Genomic DNA, 14,105 nt, shown 5'->3' with positions numbered 1-14,105 from the left:
TGTACTTGTACATCAATCTGCCTCATGCTACAGAAACAGGAGATAGGCTCCTGCCCTATGGGCCTCATGGCTCGGTGTTGGGGAGGTCACCACGAGAACCACACGCTGGTGTTGGGGAGGTCACCACGAGAACCACACGCTGGTGTTGGGGAGGTCACCACGAGAACCACACGCTGGTGTTGGGGAGGTCACCACGAGAACCACACGCTGGTGTTGGGGAGGTCACCACGAGAACCACATGCTGGTGTTGGGGAGGTCACCACGAGACATGCAGAATAAAACCACACAATGCTGTTGGGGTCACCACGACACATGCAGAATGGCAACGTTCTTTTTTTTTTTTTTTTTTTTCATGTCAAATGGAAAATGTATGTGTCATTATTAGTAACAACTGTGTTTTGAAGAAAGGGAACTTGGATTGATACAAGGAAATGAGAAGAAGGAACTACAACCACACATCAATGATGAAACTGGGTCCAGTATTCTCAGTATTTTAAAAGTCCCATAAATAGTTTGTGCATCATTTGGTTGATGTGAAACCCCCCCCCCCCACCCCCAGCTAAATATATCTTGCTTTTATTATTCAGACTATTATATTACCTTATTCAGTTAGTTTTTCTACAAATAGATAAGGCATAAGATAAAATAAGGCCCTCAGTGTCTAAAAGGGACACTTCGCCCTTTTTGCAAAAACATATATGTTAATGACGTTTAGAAGATTTTAGAACACTTTCCTGGGGTTCTTTATGTGTGTAATATGTGGATTTAGATATTTTAGATTTTAGCAGTGAGCCCAGTGTCTCTGATGTCATGGACACTGGGCTCACGTCCTTCCTGGACTACAATTCCCATAATGCTTTGGTGCACTGCTCTTCCTTGGGGATAGGGGGAGTCCAGGAAGAAAGTGAGCCCAGTGTCCATGACATCAGAGACACTGGGCTCACTGCTAAAATCTAAAATATCTAAAACCACATCTCAATGCTTCATGTTTATGTAAATTACTTGTTATTTAAATATGCTATAGAAGTAAACATGCCTTGCCTTGCCTTGAAGCTACAACCAAGGATTATTGTAATGAATACAAATGTATTTAACCAATCCATATGATCGAGTAGGTTAATGCAATATAACTAGGACATCTGCAATGGTCATTGGTCAGAAACCACTGCTATAAGGAACGACACACTGATATCTGGGCAGATCTTTGCAGCACTGTTGTTTTCGTCGACTAAAACTAAGACGAAAAATGTTCAAAAACCACACGCTGGTGTTGGGGTCACCACGAGAACCACACGCTGGTGTTGGGGAGGTCACCACGAGAACCACACTCTGGTGTTGGGGAGGTCACCACGAGAACCACACGCTAGTGTTGGGGAGGTCACCACGAGAACCACACACTGGTGTTGGGGAGGTCACCACGAGAACCACACGCTGGTGTTGGGGAGGTCACCACGAGAACCACACGCTGGTGTTGGGGAGGTCACCACGAGAACCACACGCTGGTGTTGGGGAGGTCACCACGAGAACCACACGCTGGTGTTGGGGAGGTCACCACGAGAACCACACGCTGGTGTTGGGGAGGTCACCACGAGAACCACACGCTGGTGTTGGGGAGGTCACCACGAGAACCACACGCTGGTGTTGGGGAGGTCACCACGAGAACCACATGCTGGTGTTGGGGAGGTCACCACGAGAACCACACGCTGGTGTTGGGGAGGTCACCACGAGACATGCAGAATAAAACCACACAATGCTGTTGGGGTCACCACGACACATGCAGAATGGCAACGTCCTTTTTTTTTCTTCATGTTAAATGGAAAATGTATGTGTCATTATTAGTAACAACTGTGTTTTGAAGAAAGGGAACTTGGTTTGATACAAGGAAATGAGAAGAAGGAACTACAACCACGACACATCAATGATGAAACTGGGTCCAGTGCTGCCATCAGTATTTTAACCCATTTAGGCCTGACGCCGAAATAAAAAAAACGTTCGTTCTGAAAGAATATATATTCAAGATTTGTGCCGCATTTTTACGATTTTTCAAAAATAGCAGACCTACAAGCTCGAGTGGCGCGCTATGAGCTTGTAGATCTGTTATTTTTCAATAGCTAACGTATAACATAATGCTTAGTTAAAACACCAAAAGGGGATCCTGTCCAGAATTGGTTAAAAGTCCCATAAATAGTTTGTGCATCATTTGGTTGTGCAACCCCCCCCCCCCCCCCCCCCACCCAGCTAAATATATCTTGCTTTTATTATTCAGACTATTATATTACCTTATTCTGTTAGTTTTTCTACAAATAGATAAGGCATAAGATAAAATAAGGCCCTCAGTGTCTAAAAGGGACACTTCACCCTTTTTGCAAAAACATATATGTTAAATGTATTGAAATTTATTGAAAAGATTTCCAGCACAGGATGAAATCCTCTACGCCAGACTCATAACAGACATAAATACATTATTAAAATTCACAAGTACATACAAATATGCATTCGTATTTTCAACAAGTTCATGTGGACCCGCACTCTGTTTTTTTCTTATATCTATACATAATACAGTTTCAAAGTCCCGTATTTACCAGTCTATGACCTTACAATCCAGCCCTATAGTTATATAAAAAATCTTTTGTTGACCAAAGTCTATTCTTAAAAGTGTTGACTGAAGGAGCCTGGACCACTTCCTCCGGAAGTTTATTCCATGCTCTGACAGCTCTAAGTGTAAAGAAATTCTTTCTCTTTTCTGAATGACAATTTAGTGGTAAGAGTTTAAGAGAATTTCCTCTCAACTCATACCTGCTGTCCCAAAAATGGACAACAGGCTCGGCTGTAAAGTCATATATCTGGTGAACAAGTTTATAGACCTCGATCATATTAGCCTGGCTAATAAGCCAGACTCAAATCACACTGTCGTGTGGTATTTGTGTCTTAGGGTTGGGATTCTGAACCGGGTCCATTTCAGACCCGGTTCCGACATTGCGGATCCGGAGCCGGTTCCATAGTTTTTTTTATTAACGGTTCCCCAAACGGATCTCATCAGTCGTCATTTAGCTCCGCTGTGTCTGTGCATGCATGCAAGCAGAGCCAAGTTACTGGGGTGACGTCACCCCACCTACATGAGTGAGTGAGTGGGGTGCTATAGTTCCCTGGCTGCAAAGGTTGTTGCAACTTGTACCAGTTGCAGTTTTGCACCACGTCCACATTGAGGAAACATCTCAAAATCAATATGCCTACACGAGTCCACAACTCACGAGAATAATCTAGGCACATCGCGTTTGTGAGCCATGCGGAAAGCCGTGCCTGCACTCCCACAGCTGGCGACGGACGATCTGATGCAAGGCTGGTTTACTTTCCCCAGGCTAGTAACGTAATAGAAAACTAACGTCTAGAAAACTAACGTCTACAGAGCTTTTCATTAGGGGTATTGTACAACTGTTGTTAATGGTGTTAATTTAGAACGCCAATGACTCGACGTCTTTCTGTCTGATATTTTATGAATCACGTTAACTATAGTATAGAGCCAAATCAATTTGTCTGCACTTATAAGCAACTCAACTGCTTTTGATTTGGCTCTAAATTAATCGCGTGGCTGTTGAGAGCCCAGCGTTTAGGTGCATATACCTCCATAGATTGATTACTTTATAAACGGTTTGCAGAAAAAAGCACAGGAACGTAGCCTACAGTTCAATACAAGGTCTGCTAAGAGGATTTTATAATCCAAGAAAGCACTATGGCTTGTTTCCATTAGGGTAAGGGGTCCTTCATATTAAATTAATCTGAACATTAAAGACAACATTTGTCACCACAACAATATCATTATTGCAATGTGTACTGTAGGCTATATTTAATATACAGTACAAATTGCAATATACAGTACAAATTGCAACAATGATATTGTTCTGGTGTCTAGCTGGTGGTGGTGGTGGTGAAGTTTAAATTATAGTGCCACCTCATAATTGTAAAGTGCATTTTCAATAATTGAATTAATGAATTTGTGTTTATTATGTACTTGGTTAGGTTAGTTATAATATAAGCATAATCTATGTCAGAAAAAAGGGGGAAAAAATAATATTAGGATCCGTTAAGAGAACCGTTAGGAACCGGAACCGTTAAGAGGGATCCGGAATCGTTAAAATCCTAACGAATCCCAACCCTGTGTATGGATCTTGTTTCCCGGGGGGCGGGTTCAAACATTTTCTCTTTGACGCAATTGGTCAGTCAAAGGTCTCAAGCATTGATCGTCACTGTACCAAAGCCCGCCCATATTGCATACCGTGTCCCGATTGGCCACACCAGTTCTCTGGTGTAGGAAATGGGCGTACAATTGAGCCTCTCCAGACCGTAATTTAACCGTAATCTGCCGGCAGGCAATTTATTTTGCCAACGGCTGATTCGGTCTGGCTTATTAGCCAGGCTACGATCATATCTCCTCTGTGCCTCCTGTACACTAACGTTGGTAACTGTAAGTGTCTTAACCTTTCTTCATATGGCACTTCTTTCAACCCTGGTATTAATTTAGTAGCCCTTCTCTGAACCTTCTCTATTTTCTCTATGTATTTGATTTTGTAAGGGCACCAGACTGAGCTTGCAAATTCAAGATGTGATCTCACCAAGGATTTATATAATGGCATAAATAGTTCTTTACGTAAATTTAAAAAGGTTCTTCTTATTATCGCCAACATGGAGTTTGCCTTTTTTACTTTTCAGAGATGTGCATTTCAAATTCTAGTGAATTATCAACCACCACCCCTATATACTTTTCTTCCTCTACTTGATGAATCACTAGATCTCCAACTGTATAATTAGCCAAGTTGTCACTTTTTTCCCAATGTGCAACTGTTTACATTTATCTGGATTTAATTTCAGTAACCACCTGTCACACCTGTCAATGACGTTTAGAAGATTTTAGAACACTTTCCTGGGGGTCTTTATGTGTGTAATATGTGGTTTTAGATTTTAGCAGTGAGCCCAGTGTCTCTGAATCTGATGTCATGGACACTGGGCTCACTTCCTTCCTGGACTACAATTCCCATAATGCTTTGGTGCACTGCTCCTCCTTGTGGATAGGGGGAGGGCTGTCTTACTGAGACAACATGTAGTCCAGGAAGAAAGTGAGCCCAGTGTCCATGACATCAGAGACACTGGGCTCACTGCTAAAATCTAAAATATCTAAAACCACCTCTCAATGCTTCATGTTTATGTAAATTGCTTGTTATTGAAATATGCTATAGAAGTAAACATGCCTTGCCTTGCCTTGAAGCTACAACCAAGGATTATTGTAATGAATACAAATGTATTTAACCAATATATGATCGAGGACATCTGCAATGGTCATTGGTCAGAGGTGGTCTCTTTACTCTTGTATTGAGAAATGTTACCCTGGTGTCCGGTAGGACACCTATTTGAATCTGATTTGGGTTAAATTAACATTGGATTTGACACTATATTCACAGAGATAGGGGTGGGTGATATGGAAAAATATAATCACAATATTTTTTTCCAGCAGTATCACGATACATACTATTATCACAATTCTTTTGCATGTGTGTCTAGTGGCTACAGATACAGTACAGTCCTGAGGGAAAATCCATGACACTGAACTGAGGTAAACTTGCTGGGTAATGTTTTGTGTTTGTCTGTCTGTCCGTCCGTCCTCCAGTTCGACCAGAAAGAGAAGACAACCTTTCTGGGACAGAGGAAGGACTACTGGGATTACTTCTGTGACTGCCTGGCTAAGATCAAAGGAGCTAATGACGGCATCCGCTTTGTCAAGTCCATCCCTGAGGTAATCCCCCCCCCCCACACACACACACACACACACACACACACACACACACACACAGAGAGTGACTGTGTAACTAATCCTCAGGTCTGTCGGGTAAGGCTCAGTGACGGTAGTTCACTTGCATAGTTCCTGTTTCTTTCGGACCATCTCTCCTGCAACGCCACATCGGTGAGCTCAGAGTATAGTGGCCTCTTAACCGTAACCCGTGTGTCATTCATCATAGCCTTAGTTCCGTAAACTCATAGTTATTGAGCAATCCTAGTATTGACTGTTTATTCTGAGAGACGCCTTTTAGCCCCTTCGTGTTTTTTTTGGGACAACGCCAAAAAGCACAGAATGAAATGCTTTAGAAAATATTTTTTCTTTGGAGGGGCGGCTTCTTCTCTCAGGGACTTTAGAATAAACTATTTATTGATTCGTTTTACAGGGACAATGCACTATTTTAACCCATTCAGGACAGGAACGAACCCCTTTTGGTGTTTTTAAGCATTATGTTATACTTTCGCTATTGAAAAATTGCAGATCTACAAGCTAATACGAGTGCCGCGCTTGTAGCTATTTTTGAAAGATCGTGAAAATGTGGCGCAAATCTTTGAATATATATTCTTTCAGAGCGAACGTTTTTAACTCAAATCTTTGCTTCTACGGGGGGTCCCTGGAACAACATATCTTCAGATGGGGGTCCGTGGCCAAATACAGATAATTCTGGGGGTCCTTAATTAACATGGAAAAGGTTGAGAACCACTGATTCATAGAAATATAGGTTTTTCAGAAAACTGTTAGGATTTAGAAGCCTTTAAAAAAAAATCCGCCCAGGTCTAAATGGGTTAAAATTCCACCAGACATCTCTTTATTTACACCTGTAGTCATTATGGGCAGGGGGAACAACATCTCTTTATTTACACCCGTAGTCATTATGGGCAGGGGGAACAACATCTCTTTATTTACACCTGTAGTCATTATGGGCAGGGGGAACAACATCTCTTTATTTACACCTGTAGTCATTATGGGCAGGGGGAACAACATCTCTTTATTTACACCTGTAGTCATTATGGGCAGGGGGAACAACATCTCTTTATTTACACCTGTAGTCATTATGGGCAGGGGGAACAACATCTCTTTATTTACACCTGTAGTCATTATGGGCAGGGGGAACAATCATCTCTTTATTTACACCTGTAGTCATTATGGGCAGGGGGAACAATCATCTCTTTATTTACACCTGTAGTCATTATGGGCAGGGGGAACAATCATCTCTTTATTTACACCTGTAGTCATTATGGGCAGGGGGAACAATCATCTCTTTATTTACACCTGTAGTCATTATGGGCAGGGGGAACAATCATCTCTTTATTTACACCCGTAGTCATTATGGGCAGGGGGAACAACATCTCTTTATTTACACCTGTAGTCATTATGGGCAGGGGGAACAATCATCTCTTTATTTACACCTGTAGTCATTATGGGCAGGGGGAACAATCATCTCTTTATTTACACCTGTAGTCATTATGGGCAGGGGGAACAATCATCTCTTTATTTACACCTGTAGTCATTATGGGCAGGGGGAACAATCATCTCTTTATTTACACCTGTAGTCATTATGGGCAGGGGGAACAACATCTCTTTATTTACACCTGTAGTCATTATGGGCAGGGGGAACAATCATCTCTTTATTTACACCCGTAGTCATTATGGGCAGGGGGAACAATCATCTCTTTATTTACACCCGTAGTCATTATGGGCAGGGGGAACAACATCTCTTTATTTACACCTGTAGTCATTATGGGCAGGGGGAACAACATCTCTTTATTTACACCTGTAGTCATTATGGGCAGGGGGAACAACATCTCTTTATTTACACCTGTAGTCATTATGGGCAGGGGGAACAACATCTCTTTATTTACACCTGTAGTCATTATGGGCAGGGGGAACAACATCTCTTTATTTACACCTGTAGTCATTATGGGCAGGGGGAACAATCATCTCTTTATTTACACCTGTAGTCATTATGGGCAGGGGGAACAATCATCTCTTTATTTACACCTGTAGTCATTATGGGCAGGGGGAACAATCATCTCTTTATTTACACCTGTAGTCATTATGGGCAGGGGGAACAACATCTCTTTATTTACACCTGTAGTCATTATGGGCAGGGGGAACAACATCTCTTTATTTACACCTGTAGTCATTATGGGCAGGGGGAACAACATCTCTTTATTTACACCTGTAGTCATTATGGGCAGGGGGAACAACATCTCTTTATTTACACCTGTAGTCATTATGGGCAGGGGGAACAACATCTCTTTATTTACACCTGTAGTCATTATGGGCAGGGGGAACAACATCTCTTTATTTACACCTGTAGTCATTATGGGCAGGGGGAACAATCATCTCTTTATTTACACCTGTAGTCATTATGGGCAGGGGGAACAATCATCTCTTTATTTACACCTGTAGTCATTATGGGCAGGGGGAACAATCATCTCTTTATTTACACCTGTAGTCATTATGGGCAGGGGGAACAATCATCATCTATCAACTCACAATACAACTACTAGGACAGCAGAGTCACTGCCGCAGGTTGAAAACCCACCTCTTCAGGAAACACTACCCTTCCTCTCTGCCTGACCTACTTGTTGTTAACTAGTTGTACGAACGCTTGTTTTCTATTGTTGTATTGTTTATTGGATCTTGTTTAGTCGATACACTTAATTGTTTTAGCTCATGCTCATTTGATTTAGCTATTTTGTCTCATCTGTTTAAGGAAATAGGTAGCTGATATATTGCACTTTTACCTTAGCGCTAGGTATACTCTTGGTTGCTTGTTTTTGCAGAAAATGCACTAAAGACTTGGTGATAGTTTTTGTTCCCTACCTATGTTGAATACACTTATTGTAAGTCGCTTTGGATAAAAGCGTCTGCTAAATGACTGTAATGTAATGTAATGTAACTACTTATTCCTATTTCCTATATTTAGTTTTACGATTTATTGGATCAATTTATGCCATTGGTGTTTAGTTAGAATAATAATTAGTAACTACACTAAATATTTCTCTAGCTTATCGATATATATATATATATATATTCGAGAAGCTTTCAAATATAGCTTTTTCAAGTGTAATTATATTGGACCCCGACGATGACTTAACTGTGAATTACTAGTCCTTGTGAGCATTTCGCCTTAAGTGGTGTGCAAGAGCTGCTGCCACAAGCTGGTGTTTAATTTAAACACCATATTCCTGACACTGTTTCTTTTAGGCCACAGTTATAGATATGATATGCTCAAGGCCCCAGCTGGTGTCCTTATGCTATATCTTTGATTCTCCTCTCCTTACTTAAATCCGTCCCCATCTGTTATTGGGCAGCTTTGGCTCACAGGCAGACACTCTGCGACGTGTCTCGCCATTAATTGGCCTTTCAACTTAACCCATTCAGGACGTGGAACTCCTGTTGGTGTTTTAAGCATTATGTTGTTACTCTACTTTAGCTTTTGGAAAATAGCAGATCTACAAGCTCGTAAGTGCGGCACTCGGTGCCTCGCTTACGAGCTTGTAGAGCTGCTATTTTTGTAGAAATCTGTGAAAATGTGCCACAAATCTTTGAATTATATATTCTTTCAGAGCGAACGTTTTTAAGTCAAATCTTTGCTTCTGAGGGGGTTCGAGCCCTGGAAGGAACAACATATTTTCAGATGGGGGGGTCGGCAGGCAAATTACATATTTGTTGTGGGGGTCTTAGATAATGAAAATGTTTGAGAACGACTGACATAGAAACCTATAGGTTTTTCAGAATACTGTCCGGATTTAGAAGGCATATCTGTCGAATCGTCCTCAGGTCTGAATGGGTTAAACGAACTGGGATGTTCTGCTTTAATTGTCTTAGCAGTTTCACAACAATCGTGTATACATCCTCTATTGCTATAGGAAAAGGTCAGCGCCGCTGCATGCCATACTGTTTGTGCACACAGTATACTACCTTACCTTCATGTTCTGTTCCTGCTCTCACAGAGCACTTACGGGCGGCTGCAATTCACCATTTGTCAGCCTTCTGATTGAACCAAATGGACCCTTATGGGTCTGTAACTCTTGAGAGTGTACAAATGGAACCAAACGGACCCTAATGGGTCCGTTTGGTTCCATTTGTACAATTTCAGAGTTAAATTGACATTGATTTTACAATATAAATTGGGGGTCCCGGAGATAGAAATGCCATTAACCCATTTTGGGTGGGAACCCCTTTTGGTGTTAGCATTATGTTATGCTTTAGCTATTGAAAAATAGCAGATCTACAAGCTCATAGCGCGCCACTCGATTTTTAGAATCTGATCTCAGGTCAAAATGGGTTAAATTAACATTGATTTTACAATATAAATTGGGGGTCCCAGAGATAGAAATGCCATTAAATACGGGTCCTTAGACTAATGCATGTCAAACTGGGGGTCCTTGGAGTGAACCACTGGTCTAGTGGCTACAGATAGCTCCACAACTATAAGCTGTCCCAGAGGGAAAATCCATGACACACCATTCGTCAGCCTTCTGATTGGTCTGACTAACCAGCAGGCTCTTTCTGCCTTGTTCCGCCCTGGTTCCGCCTTGTTTATGTTGAATTAGCTTAAAACATCAATTTAGGAAAAAACTGAAAACATGATATGCCCAGTCCACCATGCTGCCTGCACCTGTGATGTTCCTTTTTTGCTGACACCAAGTTTAAAATAAGAGTTGTTGGAATATCAATACGAAGCAACTGTAAAACATGTTATTTCAATGGTAGTGGATGGAGTGAAAGGATTTTTGTCCAACCACGAAACGGCAACCAATGGGTGCGAAGAGAACCACGGACAAAGGGTGAATTCAAAACGGGCCCCTGTAAAAAAGTTAAAGTCCTCCCCCCCACTCATCTATTTTTCTATACTGTTCCCTCTTTTCTAACTGTATTTGATGATTTTTATTTTTTATTTTACATAGATGTGTATATTATATTTGTATGTCTTTAAATGTCTTGATGAGTTGAAAATGGCGGACCCTGATGTAAACTAGTCTCAGTGCTTTTTCCTGGTTTTATCCTCTTAGCAGTTTTTGGATTGACCTGTACTGTACCTTCCTTACTGGGACTGCACCCATTCTGCAATCTGTTAATAACATTTTCAATCAATCAGTCAATCAATCCATCAATCAATCAACGTTATTGTCACAACCAGGGAGCAGAAGTTAGAGTCTGTGTCCCACCTACAGTAGTCTCTCAAGACAGTTGCCTCGCATCGAATTTCGAGGAACAACAGGGGTCGCTGTTTTCCCGAATATTTCACTCTGGGATTCCCAGATTGGTGTCCACCTTGTCTTGAGTGTGTTATGAATTGTTTTCAATGGAAGCGCGCCACGTATTTACGCCCAGGAGCTGAGCCTGCACATTTGGCATTTTTACTTCGCTAAGTCCCTCCCCAACCCGCCCTTGTCCAATAGGCACGTTAGCAGCGAGGAGACAGGGCAAGCTGTCCTTCTCCCCCATAGAGATGCATGTTAAATGACGGGTGCAGTACTTAGTTTAGACAGTACTTAGTTTAGACTAGTCATTTGGTTAGACCAGTCATTAGTCCTACAACTACAACCTACTGTATCTCAAACCCTCACCCTAACCCTAACCTCCCACGGGGCAGCACACCTAAACCTAACCTTAACCCATGTCTAACCAATGACTAGTCTAAACTAAGTATGCACCCCTAAATGACGGGATTTCTCCATATAAATAATCGATCATTTCAGTAGCAAGAGCATCAAAATGTCTTCTATATCTAGTCAACCTGGCCTGCAGTAGGCCATGCACTGGACAAATGAGCATGACATTATTTAACTAAACTAGAAATACGAGGAAATGACAGAGGGAGAAATCAACTTTTAACGACCAGCCGACAGGAGTTTTCATGTTGCACATTAGTATTATTGCCATCACCTGGGTGGGTCAGTCGTGTAACTTTCTCGACGTTAAGCCGTGTATATGTTCAACAACACAGCCACGCAAAATAACATTGACAGCTATATGAGGTGGTGAAAGCTTGACCTGCATAGCAACAGTTGCTAAACTATTTGGATTGGCATTGGACAATCACTTTTTGGGGTGGGATTTAGCGAAGGGCTAATTGAAGAATATTCCACTTTATGTTAGAATGCTCTTTAGAATACTCAACACTGCTAGCATTGAAACATTGCTCTGCCCTCAAGCGCTCTCAGATGAGTGTTTTTAGAAGAGCTCCTTGCGTCTTCAGCAGCGCGCGGGGGGGGGGGGGGGGGGGGGGTGGAGGGGGGGGGTGGGTGGAGGACACACACAAGGTATTACGGCTACATTTTTGTTGCATTATAAAGTGTCTAAAAGAATAATTTATATTGCTAGTCAGTGTACTATTGAGTTCCTAAGTCCTTCACGCTCTGCTCACAACTGCTAAGTCACGGTGTCACATGGGAACCGGGGGTTAATTCATGGTGCGTGTGTGTGTGCGTGCGTGTGTGTGTGTGTGTGTGTGTGTGTGTGTGTGTGTGTGTGTGTGTGTGTGTGTGTGTGTGTGTGTGTGTGTGTGTGTGTGTGTCTTCAGCTTAAGACGTCTCTGGGAAAAGGAAGGGCCTTCATTCGGTACTCGTTGGTCCACCAGCGCCTGGCCGACACGCTGCAACAGTGTCTCATTAACCCGAAGGTCACCAGGTGAGAGAGGACGTCGTCCGTGCACTCCTTGGAAGCACAAATACAAACAAGCACCGCATAGTATACACATGTTTAGTTATGGGGGACAACTGCTGTACTGGACAAGGTTAGTTATGGGGGACAACTGCTGTACTGCACAAGGTTAGTTATGGGGGACAACTGCTGTACTGGACAAGGTTAGTTATGGGGGACAACTGCTGTACTGCACAAGGTTAGTTATGGGGGACAACTGCTGTACTGGACAAGGTTAGTTATGGGGGACCACTGCTGTACTGCACAAGGTTAGTTATGGGGGACCACTGCTGTACTGCACAAGGTTAGTTATGGGGGACCACTGCTGTACTGCACAAGGTTAGTTATGGGGGACAACTGCTGTACTGCACAAGGTTAGTTATGGGGGACAACTGCTGTACTGGACAAGGTTAGTTATGGGGGACAACTGCTGTACTGGACAAGGCTACAGTGGTGTAAAGCTGCATTTGTACTGGGTGAGCTAAACCAGTGTTTTCACAAACAATGGGTCGGGACTCATGTTTGGGTTGCGGACCAATTTTTATGGGTTCACGGGTAAATATTTGTTGTGACACGCTATTTTCACTAGTGTGGGTATAACATAATTATTAACATTTAGAGTTTCTCTTTTGGGTCTTGAGTTAAAAGGTTTGGGAGCCACACTGTCTAAAACCATGGCTCATACAGTACACTGTAGCTCTGTACTAGAAAGTAGTGGAACTATGAGCCACAGTTTTGCTCACACTGGATAAATTAGGTTTTAAAATTTATAGGAGGAGAAATGTTCTAAATGGATGATGTCAATTGTGAATTCATGCACAAGCTGGGGAAATGGGGGTGAAGTCACTCAAGTCAGGAATGGCAGAGTCACTCTTCACTCCTTCTGCCACAGTCTAAAATGTAATCTCTTCAGACCAGTACGCACTTGTTGGCTATTTACAGTAGATGCTAGATAGAATACAAATGTAATCAATGTAATGTAATATCAATGAAATCGTATAATTATTTGCATGACAATTAATTGCCAAGTAGAATTCCATGATGGTGACAGCGCTACTCTCTCTCTCTCTCTCTCTCTCTCTCTCTCTCTCTCTCTCTCTCTCTCTCTCTCTCTCTCTCTCTCTCTCTCTCTCTCTCTCTCTCTCTCTCCACGCTCAGTGACTGGTACTACGCTCGCAGTCCGTTCCTCAAGTCCCACCTCACCGCTGACATCATCAACCACCTCTACGAGCTCAACCAGATCCAATTTGACGTGGCGGCCAGGGGTCACGACCTCGACGCAGATTGGCCGACCTTTGCGAGGTAACCAGTCTACACGCTGCGTCGCTGTCTCGTTGTGTTACATGCAGCACACACAGATTTCAGAAGCTAGTCTCTCTCTCTACGTCGTCCTCAGACGAGCCCTCCGTCGGCGTCTCCAGTCATCTCGGTTCTCCATACATCTGGCCAGCTCATTTGTGCTTTCTGTACCAGCATCTTTCTTTAGTACGTCCACAATAGGTAGGTGTGGGACGTCCTCTCGATCGATGCCCGTGTGTTGGTTCCCACAGTACAAGCTTTTTGGCCGGGAGTTGTTGGTGTCGGTGGCAGTGGCCAGCTAGTCTCATCCTCCTTACTG

The 14,105-nt window shown here is 42.6% G+C and overlaps 1 protein-coding gene across 4 annotated transcripts in view; it reads left to right on the top strand.

Annotated features, from left to right (window-relative positions):
* The window catches only part of LOC306926106 (FYVE and coiled-coil domain-containing protein 1-like), a 52,489-nt gene that overhangs the window by 7,894 nt on the left and 30,490 nt on the right, over nucleotides 1-14,105 (top strand). For all 4 annotated transcript variants that reach the window (XR_013790371.1, XM_079505367.1, XM_079505366.1 and 1 more), the window contains exons 4-6: nucleotides 5,660-5,785; nucleotides 12,369-12,475; nucleotides 13,646-13,789. Coding sequence is in view for 3 of the 4 variants with exons in the window: in XM_079505367.1 (XP_079361493.1) it covers nucleotides 5,660-5,785; nucleotides 12,369-12,475; nucleotides 13,646-13,789 (377 nt within the window). In the remaining variant the exon portion in view is untranslated. The remainder of the gene's footprint in view (nucleotides 1-5,659; nucleotides 5,786-12,368; nucleotides 12,476-13,645; nucleotides 13,790-14,105) is intronic.

Source organism: Electrona antarctica (assembly GCF_951216825.1).
Source record: "Electrona antarctica genome assembly, chromosome: 1".
NCBI lineage: Eukaryota > Metazoa > Chordata > Actinopteri > Myctophiformes > Myctophidae > Electrona > Electrona antarctica.
The sequence above is the reverse complement of the archived record's forward strand: the minus strand, read 5'-3'. Positions and strand labels throughout refer to the sequence as shown.